At 59.9% G+C, this 18,670-nt stretch overlaps 2 protein-coding genes across 8 annotated transcripts; one reads left to right on the forward strand and one right to left on the reverse strand.

The window, feature by feature from the left end:
- Nucleotides 1–579: 579 nt before the first annotated feature.
- On the forward strand, nucleotides 580–7,162 carry GIPC3 (GIPC PDZ domain containing family member 3). Of its 5 annotated transcripts, none has more exons than XM_037018195.2 (7): nucleotides 580–1,494; nucleotides 2,263–2,448; nucleotides 2,589–2,769; nucleotides 3,825–3,937; nucleotides 4,192–4,286; nucleotides 4,393–4,502; nucleotides 4,744–5,159. In XM_037018195.2, the coding sequence occupies exons 1-7, from the start codon at nucleotides 1,279–1,281 to the stop codon at nucleotides 5,022–5,024; spliced, it is 1,182 nt and encodes a 393-aa protein (XP_036874090.2). In that variant the 5' UTR covers nucleotides 580–1,278; the 3' UTR covers nucleotides 5,025–5,159. The 5 variants fall into 5 exon arrangements, with proteins under 5 accessions (XP_036874090.2, XP_036874091.2, XP_017509416.3 ...); XM_037018196.2 differs by having other exon boundaries at nucleotides 583–1,494; nucleotides 4,192–4,273; nucleotides 4,744–4,891; XM_017653927.3 differs by lacking the exon at nucleotides 4,744–5,159 and having other exon boundaries at nucleotides 587–1,494; nucleotides 4,192–4,273; nucleotides 4,393–4,677.
- Nucleotides 7,163–7,772: 610 nt separating this feature from the next.
- Nucleotides 7,773–17,118, reverse strand: TBXA2R (thromboxane A2 receptor). Of its 3 annotated transcripts, none has more exons than XM_017653971.3 (3): nucleotides 16,191–17,118; nucleotides 11,165–12,032; nucleotides 7,773–8,467 (listed from the first exon to the last, which is right to left on the reverse strand). In XM_017653971.3, the coding sequence occupies exons 2-3, from the start codon at nucleotides 11,948–11,950 to the stop codon at nucleotides 8,222–8,224; spliced, it is 1,032 nt and encodes a 343-aa protein (XP_017509460.3). In that variant the 5' UTR covers nucleotides 11,951–12,032; nucleotides 16,191–17,118; the 3' UTR covers nucleotides 7,773–8,221. The 3 variants fall into 3 exon arrangements, with proteins under 3 accessions (XP_017509460.3, XP_017509458.3, XP_017509459.3); XM_017653969.3 differs by lacking the exon at nucleotides 16,191–17,118 and adding an exon at nucleotides 15,599–16,169; XM_017653970.3 differs by lacking the exon at nucleotides 16,191–17,118 and adding an exon at nucleotides 14,127–14,529.
- Nucleotides 17,119–18,670: the final 1,552 nt, after the last annotated feature.

Raw genomic sequence — 18,670 nt, forward strand, 5'->3', positions numbered from 1 at the left:
GGTTTCTTGTATATTCACACACATTATGCAAGCATGAGCATAACCTAATTTCCAGTGTTTCCATCACCCTAAAATAAACACTGTCCCCCTTAGCAGTCACTCCCTATCCCCTCTCCAGTCCCCAGCACTCCGAGCCCACGTCCCATGTGTAGCACCCGCTGTGACGGGATGACACGTGTGGCCCCCTGAGCCCATGTGTGCAGGGTCCGTCCATGCTGCAGTGTGGATCCTGCTGTGCAGGTTTTTGACATAAAATTGTCTTACATTGTCCCAAGCCTTGTGCAACTTGCCTTTTTCCACACATGTGGTTTCTCAGATTCTCTCAAGGAATGTGGCTGTGTGTCATCCCACCGCTGCTTATATATAGTTAAGGAATATAGTTAAGCCTATATGCCTGTTGGAGGGCGCCTCCCTGGTGCACCAGCTGCCCCCCTGGTGCCGGAGTCTCCTTCATCTGTAACCGGGGGGTCCATTCATTCCCTCACCAAAGATTGAGCGCCTACCTCCAGGCAGAAGGGAGCCCAGAACCCCTACGCTGCAGCTGACATTCCAGCTGGGGAGACAGCTAGGGCACAAGATGAATAAGTAAAATGATCTGCTTTGTTGGGTGGTGCCCAGTGCTAGAGAGCAAAAGCAAGGAGCCGAAGGAGGTGAGGAGGGATGGAAGCACATGGAGATCCGGGAGCAGGTGCTTCAGAAGGAGGGGCAGCTGTGCAAAGGCCCTGGGGCAGGCCCACGCCTGGCATGTACAAGGAACAGTCAGGAGGTCCCTGTGGCTAGAGCAGAAGGAGCTAGATGGGGAGAGGGGAGGCCAGGGACCAGACGGGGTAGGTCTTGCAGGGACTTGGGGGCCTGGGGAGGACTGGGCTTGCCCCCTGGGATGTGGATGTGGGAGTGTGGAGTGCTGTAGGCAGGTGGGTACTGGGGGGAGCAGGATGTGGTTGAGGCATTAAATGAGGGCGCCTAGCACAGAGCAAGGACTCCGGGGTGCTCAGCTGTCCCATCCATTTTGGGGACCCTTGTTTTTCCCAGTCCGCAGCTCAGGTCCCCGCGGGCAGCCCAGCGTCCCCGGGGGGCGCGCAGCTGGCCCTGGCAGGGCCCAGACACCTGGGGTCCAGCCCCCCCGCGCACCCCGCGGTGTCGCCTTCCCGGGCGGCTTGGGTTCCCGGATCCCCTTACCCGCCGGCTCGGCTGTCGCGCCCTGCGCCGGGGGAGGGGAGGCTGCAGGAAGCGGCGGATCCGGCGGCGGCGGAGGCCGGTGGCCGAGCTCCTCCGGCCATGGAGAGTGCCCAGGAAGCCGAGGCCCCGCGCCCGCCCGCGCCCACGCCCCAGCCCTCGCCCGCGGCGCCCGCGCCCGCGCCCCGTGCGCGCCCGCGCCTGGTCTTCCGCACGCAGCTGGCGCACGGCAGCCCCACGGGCAAGATCGAAGGCTTCACCAATGTCCGCGAGCTCTATGCCAAGATCGCCGAGGCCTTCGGCATCGCTCCCACCGAGGTGAGGATCCCGGACCCCTGGCGCCCGAAGCCCCCGGGGCCGAGTGCCCCGGGGGGGTGGTGCCGGGTCCCCGGACTGGGGGCCTCAGTCACCCCTCCCCGGTTGGGAGGGACCCGAGCCTCAGATCTCAGAGACGCACCTCTCAGATCCCCGGGTGCCCACACCCCCAGGGACCCCGTTTGCACGCCCTAAGCAAAAGGTGAGCGCGTGTTAAAGTTAGTTGATCGCAGGAGAGCGCAGGCGCCCACCGGCCGAGCCAGCGGGAGTGGATCCCAGCCCTCGGGGACGCGCCTCTGTGGCTCCAGGGCGCCTCCCTGGCGCTGGAGTTCCCGCAGCCCCCCCACCCCCAGGTGAGAAGTCGGAGCTTGGGCGTTAGGGGCTGGGCTGTCCAGCGGTGTAGCTCGCAGCCCCCAGGGGACGCCAGCAGGTTCCCACTACCTGGAAAAGTTGGTTTGGGGTGTCAGGGCACCAACGGGTTAAAACCGTAAGTCTGGGGTGTGGGGGTTCTCCTCCTGTCTACAGAAGCTTCTCACCCCGCTCCCCATCCTGGGGGTCCTGGTCTGCTTCTCACCCCCACCCCATTCTGAGCATCCTATTCTCTGCTCTTTCCCCTGGGCTGGGGTCCTGGTGGGCTGGGGTCCTGGTGGCCAGGAGACTGGGCCAGCTTCACGCCTCTTCATGCTTCAGTTTCTCTCTGTCACCCTGTTGTTCGTAGACAGCAGGGGTGAGCACAGTCCTTAATTTGGGACTACTCTCTCCTCGGGACAGATCTTATTCTGTACCCTGAACAGCCATAAGGTGGACATGCAGAAACTGCTGGGTGGCCAGATAGGCTTGGAGGACTTCATCTTTGCCCACGTGCGTGGCGAGACCAAGGAGGTGGAGGTCACTAAGACGGAGGATGCCCTGGGACTGACCATCACGGACAACGGGGCCGGCTACGCCTTCATCAAGGTGCCCTGGTGTTGGGGGGGGGTGGCTTTCTGGGTACTCGGTGACCTGGGAGGGGCCACTGTCTCTCTCTGATGGAAAGGGGCTCTGGGGACCAAGAGGGGCAGCTGGGGCGACCCCGTGAGTGACCCTGCTCCCCACAGAGGATCAAGGAAGGCAGCATCATCAACCGGATCGCGGCCGTGTGCGTGGGCGACAGCATCGAGGCCATCAACGACCACTCCATCGTGGGCTGCCGTCACTATGAGGTGGCCAAGATGCTCCGGGAGCTGCCCAAGTCCCAGCCCTTCACCTTGCGCCTTGTGCAGCCCAAGAGGGCCTTCGGTGAGGGCCACCTGGGACCCAGGGGGCAGGCGGGGAGGGGGACGGGACAGGATGGACGGTGAGCTTCTGGCCCTGGATCAGGAAGACATAGGTGGTTTCTAGATTGTTATAGTCAGTCCAGGGACGGGGCGAAGCTGGGAAGATTGGGACAGGATGAAGAACTGTCTAGATCTTTTTTGTAAGCTGGCTGGGAGCATTTGAAGTGTGCTTCGAGACTAGGCAGAGTCCTAGAGGATGGTTTCCAAGCAAGTTCTAGATGGTGCTTTCTCAGAGGGAGGTCCGACAGGTCCATGGGTGAGATCAGGAGCTTCCTCTTGAAGAGAGCTTCTCAAACTCCGCACTGTTGGCACTTGAGCAGGAGCATTCTCTGTGGTGGGGACCTTCCTGTGCACTGCTGGGGACCGAGCAGCATTCCTGGCCCCCACCCAACAGATGCCAGTGCCAGCTCCCAAGTTGTGACAACCAAAATGTCCCCAGATACTGTCAATGTCATCTGGGGGGCAGTTATCCCCCCCTACTCCTGCCACAGGGCTGAGAAGCTCTGCTCTAGAATATAAATCAACCTGTTCGGTTCTGTAGACCCAAGGAAACTGCTGATTTCCATTCTGGCACAACCTTCTTATCTCATCACAGAGTGGCCTTTTGAGTAACACTGTTCTAGAACAAGAGGTTCCAGAAGTGCCCTGGCCTCTCTGGAGCGGGGGACCCCAGGGAGAGTGGAACAGGGTGGGGTTCTAGATCTGCCCTGTATCATGGCAGTGGACTCCAAGAGGAATGCCTAAAAGTTAGGAAGAGCCAGTTCTCGAGCAAGGATGTTCCTAGATGTACCCTTTGGCCACAGGAGGGTCTTACACAGTCCCTTCATGAGAGTCCTCTTTAAGGAGAGGAGGGAGATGTGGGGAAGAAAAGATTCTCAGGTGGGGTCTCTGAAGATGTATCTATGGATAGAAGAAGGCCTTTGGATTGTAAGAAGGTTCCAGAAAGGTTCAGCTGAAAGCTTACAAAGATGTGGATCTGTCCAGAACACACGCCCTCCCCCTGCTCTGTCCCCTCAGATATGATTGGCCAGAGGAGCCGGAGCAGTAAGTGTCCCATGGAAGCAATAGTGGCCAGTGGGAGGGAGACCCTGCGTCTTCGTTCTGGGGGGGCCGCCACTGTGGAGGAAGCGGTGAGTGAGGGCAAGGGGGTCTCTGGGGGCTCCTGCACCTACAGCTCTGCCACTGACCCAGAGTGACTCGGATAAGACCCTCTTCTTTGCCCAGCCAGTGTCCCCACATGCAAAATGGGTCCCAGTGGTCAGGCAGGGTGAGAGGTCTGATGCATGAAGCTCCCAGCCTCTCAACATAGGGGTGGGGGCTGGGGCACAGGGCTGGAGATCACGGAGGCTCCTGACCCCCCCACTTCCCTCCCTGATGCCTGCAGCCCAGTGAATTTGAGGAGGAGGCATCTCAGAGGGTGGATGACCTTCTGGAGAGTTACATGGGCATTCGGGATCCAGAGCTGGGTAAGGGGCCAGGGTAAGCAGGGTGGGCCCCGGGGGGAGGCCTGGGGAGGAGGCAGGGACACTGGGGAACCCGGGCCCGGGAGCACCCTCACCCCCAGCCCCTCCCTTCCGGCCTGCAGCGTCCACCATGGTGGAGATGTCCAAGGAGACCGAGAGTGTCCAGGAGTTTGCACGCCGTTTAGACTCCGTCTTGGGCGAGTTTGCCTTCCCAGACGAGTTTGTGGTGGAGGTGTGGGCCGCCATCGGCGAAGCCAGGGAGGCCTGCGGCTAGTGTGCCCCGGCGCTCAGCGCAGCCCCAGCCCGGAGCCCGGACCCCTGCCCCAGCCCTCCCGGGCAGCTCGCGAGGCTCAGCCCTGCCCGAGAGCCCAGCCCAGACCTGAGACCCAGCCCTGCTCCAGGGTCCAGTCCAGCTCCAGAACCCAGCCCCCCTCTAGAGCTCGGGCCGGCTCTGACACCAAGCTCCCCTCTAGGATCCACACCAGTTCTGAGACCAAGCCCTGCTCTATACCTCAGCCTGGTGCTGAGGCCAAGCCCTGCCCCAGAAGCCAGGCCAGCTCTGAAGCCACGTTCATCTCTAGGAGCCCCCCGGATGCGGAGGCCACGCCCCGTTCCGGAATCCAGTCCTCCTCTGGAGCCCAGGTCAGCTCAGAGACAGAGTTCATCTCTAGAACCCATACCAGTTCTGAGACCCAGCCCAGCTCCAGAGCCCAGTCCCCTTCTAGAACCCAGGCCAGCTGTGAAGCTAAGCTGAGCTCTGATACCAAGTCAAGTTCTGGAACCCAAGCAAGTTTTAAGACACAGCCCGGCTCTGAGATCCATCCCAGTCCCAGAAACCAGCCCTGCTCTACAGCCAAGTCTTGCCAGAAAACTCGACCCAGTTCTGGAACTCAAGACAGCTCCACGATGCGGTTGCACCTGGACACGTGGTCTGGCTCAGGAATGCCAGTTAGTTCCGGACCCCAAGAGTCCAAGAAGCGGCCCAGCTCTGGAAGCTATGCCAGCCCAGGATTCAAAGACAGCTCCCAAACCCAGCCTGATTCCCGAACCCAGACCAGCTCCGGAACCCAAACGCGAGCTGCAGCTCCGTCCAGGTCCAGGCCCCAGCCCTGCTCGGAGACCCAGTTGTGCTCAAGCACCCAGCTCCATCCTGGGGCCCAGCCCGGCTCCAGTGATGAGTCCGGCTCAGAGACCGAGCCCCACTCTAGACCCCAGGCCAGCGCTACGACCAGACTCCGCTCCGGAACTCAGAGGAGCTCTGAAGCCCCATCCGTCTCTGAGGTCAGGCCTGCCTCCAGAGCTCAGCTTAACCCCGAGCCCCAATCTCCCTGCAGAAGGTGGACCAGCTCTAGAACGCCGTCCAGCTCTGAGACCCAGACCCACTTCAAGGCCCGGCCGATTTCCCGAGCTCAGCCCAGCGCAGGCATCCTGCCTGGCTCCAAAGCTCTGCTCAGTTCTGGAGCACAAACTGACCCTGAACTCCCACCGAGCTCTGAGGCACAGTCAATGGCTGGGTTTCAGCTGAGCTCGAGAAGCCAGCCGAACCCCGGGATCCAGTCTCGTCCTGGCGCCCAGACCAACGCAGTAATAGACTTAAATTCCACAACACTGCCCAGCTCTGAGGGCAGGCCCCGCCCCAGGCCCCCGCCCTGCCCAGGGGCTCAGCCACCTCCCGGGACTCACCTCACCTCGGGAACCCTGCCACGTTCCATGTCCCCGCTCCAGGCCGCAGCCCAAGGCAGCTCCGGTACTGAGCCGGGCTTTGAGAAGCAGGCCACCTCCGGATCTCAGCTCAGCTCCGCAGCCCAGCCCAGTTCTGGGACCCAGACAAATTCCGGAATTCAGCTGGGCCCCAGGATGCAGTTCAGCTCTGAGACCCAGCTCATCAGCTCCAGAACCCAGCCTGTTTCTAGAGCCCAGTTCAGTACTGAGACCCAGCCCAGCTCCGGGACCCAGACCAGTGCAAGGATTCGACCCAGCTCTGGAGCTCAGCTCGGCTCCAGAACCCAGGCTAGTTCTGACACTCAGCCCAGCTCCAGGATTCAGTTCAGCGCTGAGATGCAGCCCAGCTCTAGGGCCCAGACTGACACCAGAACTCAGCCCAGCTCTGGAGTCCACCTTAGTTCTAGAACCCAGCCTGTTTCTGAAACCCAATCCAGGTCCAGAACCCAGACCAGCTCCGGAACCCAGCTCAGCTCCAGAAATGGGCTTCGCCCACAGGCCCCAGACCGTGACCCTGGAGCTCAGCCCGATCCCACTTCCCCAGCCCAGCTGCAGCCCCCGGGCCCCCCGCCCAGAGCCCCGACTCCAGACCCTAGCAAAGTCTCTGCACCTCAGCTTCAGCCCCACCATCTGGTACATGGAACCCTGGCCACTGTCGGCCAGGGCCAAAGCCCGCCAGCTCCCCACCTGGCCCCACAGCCACAGATCCCTTCTGTCCCCCGGAAACCAGCCCTTTCCCCCAAGCCTCAGCTGGGACCCCAGAAGTGCATCCCAAGCACCATATCAGGCATCCCTAGTGCGGTCCCCAGGACAGCCCTGCAGCATTTCCAGCCCCCCAAGCCCCCAGCTCAGAGGCCCGCCCCTACCCCCACGCTCAGGGGGTCAGAGCCCCTCTCCCAACACAGGGGGCCATAGCTTAGGGGTGACATAGTTTTGCACCCACCCCTGCTCCTGCCCCTCGCAGCCCAGGTCCCCCAGAAGCAGCCGGTGACCTCATTCCCCCCCGTAAGCCAGGGTGGGAGCCAGGGAGGGTGGAAACAGCGGCTTCAGTTTCACTCCGCCTGGCTCGGGGCCGTGTAAGCGGATCCCAGGTCTGTGGAGGGGAAGGGGGGCAGGTTGCTCCTCGTGTACCTCGAGGGCTGTGGGAATAAAGTCGCCCCCAACCTTGCAGCTGGCTGCGTCCTTTCTGGGGGAACTTTGGGGAAGAGCAGAGGAAGGGCTAGGATGTGGGTCCGGGGCGCCGGCAGGACAGCACTGAATGTGTTTTATGTGCCTACTGTGTGCCAAGCACTGTACCAAGTGTTAAGTGTGCCTATGCTCAGGTACGCGGCACTCTGTCAAAGTTTCCCTCGTCCCTCTGGTTACTTGGCCCTCACTGAGCATCTACTATGGGCCAGGGGCTGTGTTCTAGGCACTGGGAGTCTGGAGTGTAGAGCAAATGAGCCGGGAAGCGACACACTCACGAGCCAGGGGACCCCGTCTGGAGTGGAGTAAACAGGCATCTGTCTATGCGCGCCTCTCTCCTCACCTGCACAATGGGTTTTATCCCAGAACCCTGGGGTCCTAGCGAGGACCAGGAGATCCCACCCATAAAGTGCTTCCTGGAGAGTCAGTCAAGGAGGTGGGGAGCAGGGCCAGAAGCCAGCCCCGGCCTCCTGGTGTCCCCCGTCCCCAACTGTGCCGTTCCTGCTCCGGCTGCACAGGTGGGTAGCAATCTGATGCCGAGACTCTGAGGGCCATGACTTCCAGATCCAAGGGAAATAAAACCAGGGCCGAGATGTACTTTGGCAAGAGAGGGTGTCTTCTAGACAGGGCCTTCTACGGTTAGGGTGTCAAAAGGAATCAGCTATACCCCGGGAAGGTCATATTCGGGGCTCACAGAGTCCCCCATTTCCAGAGGACTTCTGGAAGGGGAGGCTCACACGTCTAATTTCCTCCGGCCGTCTCTCACCATGCCCACACACCCTTCCTGGGGTGGGGAGGGGGCTGAGAGAGGGAAGAGGCCTTGGAGAGGGGGCTCAGGGAGGAGTCGGGGGCTCCCCAGGGCTGACGGAGGGCAGCCTGCAGTCCAGCCTCCCAAACCCTTTGTCCGTCCTGCACTCCTGGCCCCTGAAACTTCAGACAGGCAGATGGGACTGTCAAGGGCGACCGAGGATCAGCGGGGACACGCCAGCGGGGCACCGGGTCCAGCGGTCCTTCCGTGAGCCATGGCGGGGCGTCGTCCAGGCCCTACACCACCGAGGGCCTCAGGGTGAGCTGGGGCTGCAGAGAGAGCGACCTGAGCCGGGCGCTGGCGCGAGGGTACAGGCGCCGGATCACAGCCCGGCGGAACAGGATATACACCCAGGGGTCCAGGATCTGGTTCCAGGTGGCGACGCGCAGGTAAATGAGCAGCTGCTGCTCGGTGGCTCGGGACAGCTGCCCCGTCGGGCTCATGGCAGGCGGGTTGTGCAGCACCGTCTGGGCGATGAAGACCTGCCGAGGGCCAGAGCAGTTAGCCGGGGGCCAGGCCAGGCCTGCCCCTCCACTTGCACCTGCCAGGGCACCTGCGGTCCCCTGACCACGAGGGCTGATCCTCTCACTGCTTTGCTGTGTGACCTCGGGAGTGCTGCCTGACCTCTCTGAGCTTTGGTTGGTGTGGCCACAAAGTAGCATGCTTGCCCCGCTCCTCTCCTGGGAGTGACTGAACGTGGTGTAACAGGGCGGTGGGATTTCCTGCGAGGGCTGGCGCCACTGTTCTATTAAACTTTCCGTGTTTTATAAAAAGTATAGAATATAGTATAAAAAATTATAGTCTAAAATTGTATAATTACTTAATTTTATATCTAAATAATTTAGAATTATATTTTATAAGGCTTTTATGACATAATTTTAAACTAAGGTTTTTATATTAAATATTCTTATGTTAACTTTTAAAATATATTTTATTAAATATTGGATTTTTCTACTTAATATCACATAATATATATCATAAGTTAGTTGCAAATTATAACATAATAGTATAATTAGTATCTAATATATTAATCATAACATGTAATCATAATAAAATTATAGTCATATATAGCATTTAATGTAATTACATATGTATTATATAATATATAACTAACTATATAAGTATGATCATGTAATCATGAATTATATTACAATTGATATAATTATGGGGTACTAATTGAAAATATATAATTATAGTTATATAATACATAGTATTTAATACATATGTATTAAATGTACATAATACTTAACATAAATATGACTATATATTAGATGTTGATTTAATTATCAATTATAATACAGTAACAATATGATTGTAATGTATATTAGATTGTACAACTATAAATGTATATTATGTTAAACAATTATAATGCATATTGTATTAAATGTATTAAAATTGTTTCCTGAGCACCTACTGTGAGCTGTGCAATGCTGCAGTGGCCAAGACAGAGCCACGTCCCAGCACAGTGGTGGCAGTGCTGGTGGGACCTATGACCAGGTGCAAACCGCACTTGCGGGGGACAACAGCTGTGAGGAAGGTCACGTGGGCACTGTGGGTGCCCAGAGGAGGCACCTGACCTGGCAGGGGAGGTAACTACAGGGACAGTTGGCGTCTCCTCGTGAGCTTGAAGGGAGTGTCTCTGGGCCTTTCTTCTGGGCCAAAGGCAAACTGTGGGAGGCCTTATGGGAGGAGGTGACCCATGGGGCAAATCAGGCCTGCCACCTTTTTTTGTTTTATTTTTAATTTTTTTGTTTCTTTGTTGTTTTGCTAAGAATCTTTTTACATGTACAAATGGTAGGAGAAAAAATAGAAAGGAGCATATTGTGACATGTGAAAATGATGTGAAATTGAACCTTCAGCATCCATAAATGAAGTCCTACAGGCGCACAGCCATGCCCATCCACACCCAGCATGGGCCTTGCCCGGTTCTGAACCACTGGAGCCAGGGCTTTGAGGGGTGAATAGGAGTTTAACTGCTGGGAAGGCATCTTAGGCAGAATCACTGAATCTTTGTTTCCTGAGTCCCCTTTGGTCGCAAACTGTTTCTTAAAGGGACATATAATGTCTTAAACGTGATCTCTGTCACAACCACTTGGCTCTGCTGTTACATGTGAAAGCTACATGGAAATGAATGGGCGTGGCTGTGTTCTAATAGGACCTTATTTTTGTACATGGAAACTTGAATTTCATGGCATATTCATGTATCACACAATACTACACTTCTTTCTGTTTTTTTTCTCCAAACATTTACGCATGTGAACACATTCTTAGCAAGAAAAAGCAAATACCAAAAATAAATTTGCTATCTCCCCACCCAACACATTGTTTTTGTTTTAGTCCTTATCATTTCCAGGTATCTAGCACTTGTATTATTTACGAACTGTTTATTTTCTGTCTTCCCCTCCGCCTACGAGCACCGGGAAGAGGTGGATTCTTGTTGGTTTTGTGCAGGTTGTGTCCTCAGTGCCTGGACCAGACCTTGGGACACACTGGATACTTAACAAATGTTTGTCGAAGGAACAAATGAATAAATCATCTCACTTCATTCTTACCATCACATGGAGAGGCAGGCACCTTGTTTCCCACAGTCCAAGGAGACCGAGTCTTCCCCAAGGAGGGAGGCCCATGGCCGGTCACACAGCTAGTCGTTTTTGGACTTGAGTTGGGAACTAAGTATCTGACTCCAGATTTGTCACAACCCAATTAGAAACAGGAAAAAAAACCCAACACTCCAAATAGCCAACTACATCAACCAGTGCAAGGGATTCAGCCAAGCTCTGCTAATTCAGGGAAATTATTGGGCAGGGCTGGCATCCAGCACAGAACTAGGCATCAACTAGACTCAGGAGATGTTTGATGATTCAGTGCTTCTACCTAGAATGCCTTCCCTATGGGTGTCCAACAGGTAAACTCCTATTCATCCTTCAAATCCCCAGCTCCAATGCCCCTCCTCAGGAAAGGCTTCTCTGAAACCCCAGGTAGAGCCTTGGAGCCCCTCCCCGAGCACCCCAGGGCTGCCCCCACTCCTGTGCCTCATTCACGAGCTCCTCAAGGATGGGCATTCCCATCCTGGCGTGCACGCCTGCAAGAATCCGGGCATTTAAATCTATTCTGGATGAAGCAAGGCCCAGGCCCCCAGAGAGGTGGAAGCCCCGGGAAGCCCCCCACCCGCCACTCACCAGCAGTGGCATCCAGCAGATGCTGGCCACCACCATGATGCCCATGAGCTGAGTCATCATCTCGACCTCGGAGTCCCGTGGGCGCTGCTGGGCGGCCTCGTGCCCATGGTAGACGTGGCACAGAGTGGCCACGCTGATGGTGTTGAGCAGGAAGGACAGCCCTACTGAGAAGCTGCCGAGCAGCGCAAACAGCAGGCCGAAGGCCACGTCCCCGGGATCGGTGCCGAGCGTGAGGAAGCACCAGGAACCTGGGTACTGGAGGGTGTAGTGGCCCAGGCCGAGCAGCGGCAGCAGGCCCAGCGCCAGTGCCGCGCCCCACACCAGCCCCACCGTGGCCCAGGCGCGGCGGCGTGAGGTGGCCATGGGGCGCGAGAAGGGCCGGGTGATGCCCAGGTAGCGCTCGCAGGCCATGGCGGCACCCAGCAGCAGTGGGCACAGGCCGAAGAAGACCATGAGGACGCCCATGAAGTGGCAGAGGCGGCAGTGGGGGTCCACGGCCCGCCAGTCGAAGAGGGTGGCGTGCTGGGCCACCACGATGGCGCCGGTGGCCAGCAGCCCCAGGAAGTCGGTGAGCACCAGGCCGCAGAGCAAGGTGAGGAAGGACGACCGTGTGTGCGGGCCGCCCTGCCGCGCGCCCAGTAGCACACTCAGAGCCAGCAGGTTGGAGGCCAGGCCCACCACGCAGAAGGAGGCGGAGAACCAAGGGGAGGCGATCAGCTGCCGCTCCTCCAGCGTGATGTTTGTGGGCCGGAAACAGGGCCCCAGAGAGCTGCCATTGGGCCACATGGCACCGGAGCAGAGGGGGGCGCTCACCACCCCATTGGGCTGAGGCTGCAGGCGGGGCGGGCTGGCACAGGCTCAGTCACACCTGGGGTGGAGAGCAGAGAGGTTTGCTGGTGAGCCACTCTGCCTTTTAATCTGAGGAGACCCGGTGACCTCCTACACAACCGTCAATGCCCCGGCTCAAATATCCCCTCTTCAAGGAAGCCTTTCCTGATTTGTCTCACTCCCCTCGGTCAGTATTACTATTACTACTGCTATGAGCACTTTCCCCAGCTCTGTTCTGCCCCAGACTCAGTGGCCCCCAAGGGTGAGGACCTTCTGTCTCCTCTAGGACCCCTGGACAACACCAGTATCTGCGGGGTGGCAGAAAAGGACCAAGAAGGGCTTAAACTCCAGCCCTGCCGCCTACTGTGTGACCCCAGGCAAATGCTTTCTTTTCTCTGATTTCTATTTTCCCACGGGTCACTCATCTCAGCCCCCGGCCGACTGCCGACTCTGGGACATATTTCAGCCGTTGGAAGACAGGATGCGCCCAGTGTGGGGACAGAGGCTGGCTGTCGGCCAGAGGTCGCTGGCTCCCGCGCCTCTCTGAGGTTGGCCTGGTCACAACCTCTCGTGAGCCTGTTGCGGGGGAGGCCCAACCCCTTCGGTGTTTGAGGGATATCCTCCCTCCCACATGGAGGCACTGTGGGGATTCTTTTCTTCCCCATTTTCATGGCTTTGCATTTATAATAAGAAATAGACTCAGAAATCCAGCTCCATCTGGGAACCAAAAAACCCTAGCTTCTTGGAGCGACAGGTTCCTCAGGGACAGGCTATACACAGCAGTGAGAGGGACCATCCCCTGGTGGGGTTGGGGAGAGAACCAGGGGGACTGTGGCCCCGACGGCCTCACGGGTGGAAGTGTCAGCCACCTGTGGGGACGTCAGGTAGAGGTGAAGTGAAACCGTTCGTAACCAGCTCCCAGTTCCCCCAGGGCACACCTCCTGCCCTGGGCCCAAACCACAGGTCATCCTTGGGTGGGCAGTGACAGGCACACTGTGGGGGATCAGGGTGGCCCAGGGTGGGGAGGCGGGACCACCAGTGGCCCAGAGGCAGCAGGCAGCTAAAGCTCATAAAGGTTCTATTAGGATTCCCGTTTTGCAGAGTGTGGTGGTGGGGAAATGGAGGCACAGAGAGGTCAAATGACGTCTAGAGTCACACAGCCCAGAGGGAGTTGATCTCAGGTCTCATTTCATATGAATGTAGCGAATTCAAAAGCCTGCCCATCGGATGGAGGCTGGCGGGAAGTGGGTTGTGGGGGTTCCAGTCATTAAGAAAGGATGGAATTTTCTAAGACCTTGGTCACACCAGATTCAAATCAGGACTTTGTCAGGTCCGTGCTCTGAGCCTCAATTTCCCTTCCTGTCAAATGGGGCTGGCAAGGCTCCAGTCCTAGCTGGAGCTCAGTTCAAGCCGGCCCTGGAGCGGGGTGGGGGGCACTGGGGTGAACGGGTCACGCGGGTGGTTGCCGGCCCTCCCACCCCACCTCATTAATGAGCAAGGACCCCCTTGGCTCTGAGTCTCATCAATTACCCCGTCCCAAGAGCTTCCCTGGGCTTCCCTCCCAGGCTGGAAGCCAAGGGCCACCTCTTGGGCAGGGGTGGGGCCTCGCGTGGGGACACTGAGACCTGGAGAGCCGGATGGGGTGGAGGGGGTCTTCACTGCAGGGCAGGGTGTTCACTAGGCCTGCACTTGGATTCCTCCTGGGAAAGGGCACCCATCGCCCCTCATGTGGGTGCCCCTGTGCTTCTCCCTCACTGGAGACACACACACCCTAAGTCTGCCTCATGCCTCCTGGCGCTGAGAACAAGCCTCTGGCCCTTGGCCTGGGGGAGGCTGGAAACAGGCACCACTCCCTCTGGACACAGCCTGCAGTTTCCAGTCCCCCCACGGGTTCAGGTGACAGCGACAGTCTCAGGTTCCCCAGGCAAGGGTCCGGTAGGGGCCTGGCAAGGTCTTACTTCTCTCCCACAATGGCCAGAGGGATGGCAGAGCCCCACCCCGCAGGGGACCGTCCTCATCCCAGGTTGGGGTCCAGAGGCGTCACTGTGTGGCCTTTGCAGGATTCGAGCTCCCTCCCCGTGCCTCAGGGGAGGAGTGGACCCCACATTCCCACCCCTTGATTATTTGGACAAACCTCCATGGCCTGAGAGTGGCAGGTGTGAACTCGGATGGTCCAGGTTCTGAAATCCCAATGAGCTCCCAGGTCTGGGACCCGGAACGCCCTGCAAACCTAGAATTCCAAGGGGCTGAGGTTCCAGAACTTTCCATCTCAGCTCCTGGGTCCTTTCTGGAGGATGGACCTTCAGGGCTCCCTCTGGCCACCTCAGCAAGGCCAGGAGGTCTCCCTCCGCGGCCATCTCGGAAGCCAGTCTGGGCAGGAAGGCGCGGGGAGCCAGCCTCACCCCCCCACACCAGCCCCCAATGGAATGTGATCTTGGTTCCCAAGCGCTGGGCCCCTCCTCTGCCTCATCTCATCATCGTCCCCCTCCGCTCCAGGGAGCTGCTGGCTCTCACGTCCCCTCCTCCGCAGCACCCCTTCCCTGGCCTGGCCTGCCCAGCCTGCCCGCAGCCACGCCCTGGGCCCACCCAGGCTGCCCTGGGGTCCACACAGACCTCAGAGGAGCCCAGGCTGCGGGTCTTTGTCTGCTGCTGCCAAGCTTGCCCAGCCGCAGTTTACCCCCCCACCCCCGGGAAATGGTGGTGATAAGGTCACTGCCTGCTTGCCGACCTTCTGGCTAGTCTTCCAGGGCCTTTGCTTCACCTCGCTGTGCCCCCTGCCTGGCGGGTTCCTCCTGCTCCTGGCCCGGTGCACGGGGGCAGCCAGGTGGGAGTCCTCAGCCTGTGTCCCCCTTTCTGAAGCACTCTAACGGACGTCCAGGCCCCCACACCGCCGCCCTTTGGCATGAAACCGAGGGGACAAGGCCAGTCCCTGCGTCAGTCCCAGCCCGAGCCTGATGCAGACCAGCTGCCTTCGCAGGGCGGCAGATGCCCACCCGCCTGCCTGTCCCCCTGACGCCCCCAACACGCTGTCAGTCTCCAGGCCCGCCCCACTTCCCCTCACCACACGGCAAGCCTCAATTTCCGGGAACGTCTCCTGTTTGTGACACCAACCAGGCCCCCACCCCAGAGCAAAGCCGGGGCCCCACAGTCCGCCTGACTAGGTTCCAGCCCAGCCTGGGCCCTGACTCATGGGGTCTGTCGGAGCCTCAGTTTCCTTATCTGTTGAATGGGCGTCCTTCCAGCCCTGACCCCTCAGGGCTGCCAGGAGGGCTGTGCAATGAGGGCAGGTGTGAGGTGAGGGGACAGGACCACCGTCTCCAGGCCATGTGGCCGGCTGTCGATGCACATGCATTATACATGCGCCAAGTCCCATCTCTGCATGTGCAACCATCCAGACGCACACACACACGCGCCCGCCGCCACCGCGCCGGGACTCCGAGCGGCCCCGCACAGACACAGGGACACACAGACCAGCGCATCCTCGCTGTGGCCCGGCCAGCGCCCCAGGGCGACACACCCACAGCAGGGCGGGGCGCTGCAGGACACACCCCGGCGCCCCCGCGCCCCCTCACGCCCTGCTCCCAACCTCGCAGGTGGCGTCCTCACCTGGGGATGTTGTGCGGAAGGATGGGAGGGGCCGGGGTCGCCGTGCTGTCGGGGAGCAGGCTGAAGCGCAGGGCACCGGGGGCACGAGGGCGGAGCAGGGCGGCCCGGCCTCCTGGGGAAACCGAGGCACGGCCGGGAGCGCGCCACACAGAGGACCTTGGCGCTGCCACGTCGCGGCGGGGCCCAGATGCAGGGCGCCCGGGTGCGCGGGGTCCCGGGCGGGAGGAGGGGCGAGGAGCCCTCCCGCCCTGGAGAGGGGGGTCGCAGGGGCTAAAAATAGCCCAGAGTGGCTATTCCAGTCCGCAGCTCGCGCCCTGCCCTCCTCTCTCCCTGTCTCTCCGTCTGTCTCTCCGTCTGTCTCTCTCATCAGCCCCTCCCCCTGCGCTGGCCACGCCCCTCAGGTCCAGGCCTGGCGGATGGGGGTCAGCGGGCGTACCCCGCCCGCCTGGGAGACGCCGCGGCCTCTGTGGAAGGGGCGCCCGGGGGACCCCTGGCCGCGGGGGCCGCGGCGGGGTGGCCTGCGGCGGCAGCGCCCTTTCGGAGTCCCCCGCCGCGCCCACCCCTGCCATGGGGTGGGCCCGGCATTACTCACCGTCCGGGCGGCCCCCAGCGCAGTGAGGGGCGGGGCGGACTGGCCCGCCTGGGGGCCCAGGGCTGCGCTGGTGACCCCGAGGGTCGGGCCTGGCGCACAGTCGGTGCCTCAGCAATGCGGAGTCTGTTGGAAGCCCTGCTGGGGCTGGGTGGGAGTGCAGGGGGCTTTAGAGGGAGGGGCCACCACACGCCAACCAAAAGCTTGGCGGGCTGCCTGCCGGGCCAGCTTTCTGCGAGCAGGTGAGCTTGGCAGGGCGGTGGGTGACAGCACCCCGGGGAGGGTGCTGTGAGGACAAAGGCTTGCAGATGGCACTGGGGCCACAGGAGGGAAAACCCCTAGTGAGCTTGGGACGCACATTCCTCCGCCCCAGTGCAGTGGGAGGGCGCCCAGGCCCCATAATGCAGTCTCCAGGCCAGGGAGCTGCCGCAAGCAGGCTTGGCAAAAGGGTTCCCCAGGCAGGCAGAGCGTCCTTGAAAGCCCCCAGCCTCGCTCAGGGCTCCCGCAAGGCTCTTCTGAGCCCAAAGCTGTGGAAGCAGAGGAGGACCAGGCTGGCAGCGCTGGAGGCTGTGCCTCGTGGTGGGAAAGTAAGAATCTCTTAGAGGCTCTTCCTGCCCACAGTCCTCGGGTCTCATCTCAGGTCGGAAAAGGGGGCCACCAGTCGGGTATCGGCCTTTGAGCCTCATGGAGGGGTGAGCCTGGGTTTCCCGCGGCCCCAGTGGGGCCCAGAGTAGCCAAGACTAGCTGACTTGGCCTTGACTCGGCCCCACCCTGTTCTCCAGAGCCTGGGAGGGGCCCGCAGCGCAGGCTCTGAGTAAGGGGTCTGGAGTCCTGCCCTGGCCGTGGCCCTGCCTTCAGGAAGCCCCTTCTCTGTCTTTCCCACCCACCATCCTTCCTGCCGCCAGGCCTTTGCTCACACCAGGCATCCCTCCAGATGGCCCCTCCCGCGCTCCATCCCATTGTCTGAGTCCACAGGCGTTTAACCCCAACTGCTCTTCCTTGGCAAGGAGTCTCCCCAACTCCTATGCATCTGGCAGAGCCCTGGCAAGGCCCGCTCTTTGGTCAAGCCTTGATCTCCCAGGCAGTCTTGCTCTTTGTTAATCCCTCCTCAATTACAACTCTGTCCCAGCCCATGGGATGGGACAACCGTGAGCCCAGGTAGTGTTGGAGAGCACACCTGCCCTCAAGGATTCCCCAGGTTGCTTCCTTGGACAAGAAGCTGGACACAGACAGTCCTGGCCCCCTGAAGTCAGGAGAAGTGACAGGGGTCAGGGGAGCCCAGACAGTGAGTCAGAAAGGCACCTGGGGCGGAGAAGGGGTGAGAACTGGGGTTTTGTGGTGTGAGTAGGAGTTCCCTAGGTCTGAGAGGCATGGCAGTGGCAGAAATCACATGTTCAAAAGTTCGGAGGCACAAGATAGCAGGAGGCTTTGGGGAGCCGCAAGGACGGCAGATGTGGTAGGAAGAGGATGTGGGGCTGGGGCTCCAGATGGGCGGGGGGAGAGACAGAGGGAGGCCGCTCCTGTCCCGCTTCCCCTGCCCTGACCCTTCTGGGAAACCGCTGGGCCAGCATCAGAGGAGGAAACGACGCCCGGTGGGATGTGAACATGAGCTCTGGGCTTCTACCACCTCCTGGGCTAGTGGCTGGAGGTCTGGCCCCTTGTCAGTGGGTGCATGGGAGGCTCAGGAGGGGGTGAGATGGCCTGAGGGGACCAGATGGTGGGAAGGGAGGCCAGGCTCAGGGTGTGCCCCCCGTGGCTGTGGTTTCCGGTAGGGGCCAAGCAGGGAGGGTTTATTCTTAGCCTTGGACATACAGCCCTGGGCAGGAAAAGGCTGGGGTGGGGGTTGGGGGTGGCTTAAGGACACTGGGTGGACAGACCTTGGGCTCGGGTGGGGGTCTTAGGGCTGTAGTCCGGGGCAGCTGGATGGGTGCAGTGCCTCTGGTGTGCTGGTGGGTCTCCCTGATGCCAGCGTCTGGCTCTGCCCTGCTTGCTCCCTCTCTATGGCTGCTCAGTGCCCGTGGAGGCTGCAGCTCCCACGCCTGCGTTCAGCCCAGTGCCCCTGCCCTGGGTGTGCCTGCCACCCTTCCCTCTGCTCAGCAGCGCCGTCCTCCCAGGGAGCGTCCGGTACCCCTTCTTCTGCCCCAAGGCCTAATGCCTCCCTCCACCCCAGCCTGACATCTTGGGGGTATCTGAGCCCAGCTCTCCTCCCTCCAAACTGGGGGATCCCTGCAAGGCAGGGGGATGGCCACTTTGTACCCCCCCACCGGGTGCAGCCACCTCCCTTGGGGTTGACACTCTGTCCAGAATGCAGAGGGGACATGAGGAGGAAGAGGAACGGGGACACTGGGGCTGGAAGGACTCCGCTGGGGGCAGGTGGAGAGACGAGGCTGCTGGCCTGGGAGGCGGGATTCTCCAGGTTGGAGAAGCCCAGGATGTAACTCTGCCACTTTCAAGGCTTGAAAACGTGGACCTCTGTGAGCCTG

Source organism: Manis javanica, chromosome 13 (assembly GCF_040802235.1).
Source record: "Manis javanica isolate MJ-LG chromosome 13, MJ_LKY, whole genome shotgun sequence".
In the NCBI taxonomy this organism is placed as follows: Eukaryota; Metazoa; Chordata; class Mammalia; order Pholidota; family Manidae; genus Manis; species Manis javanica.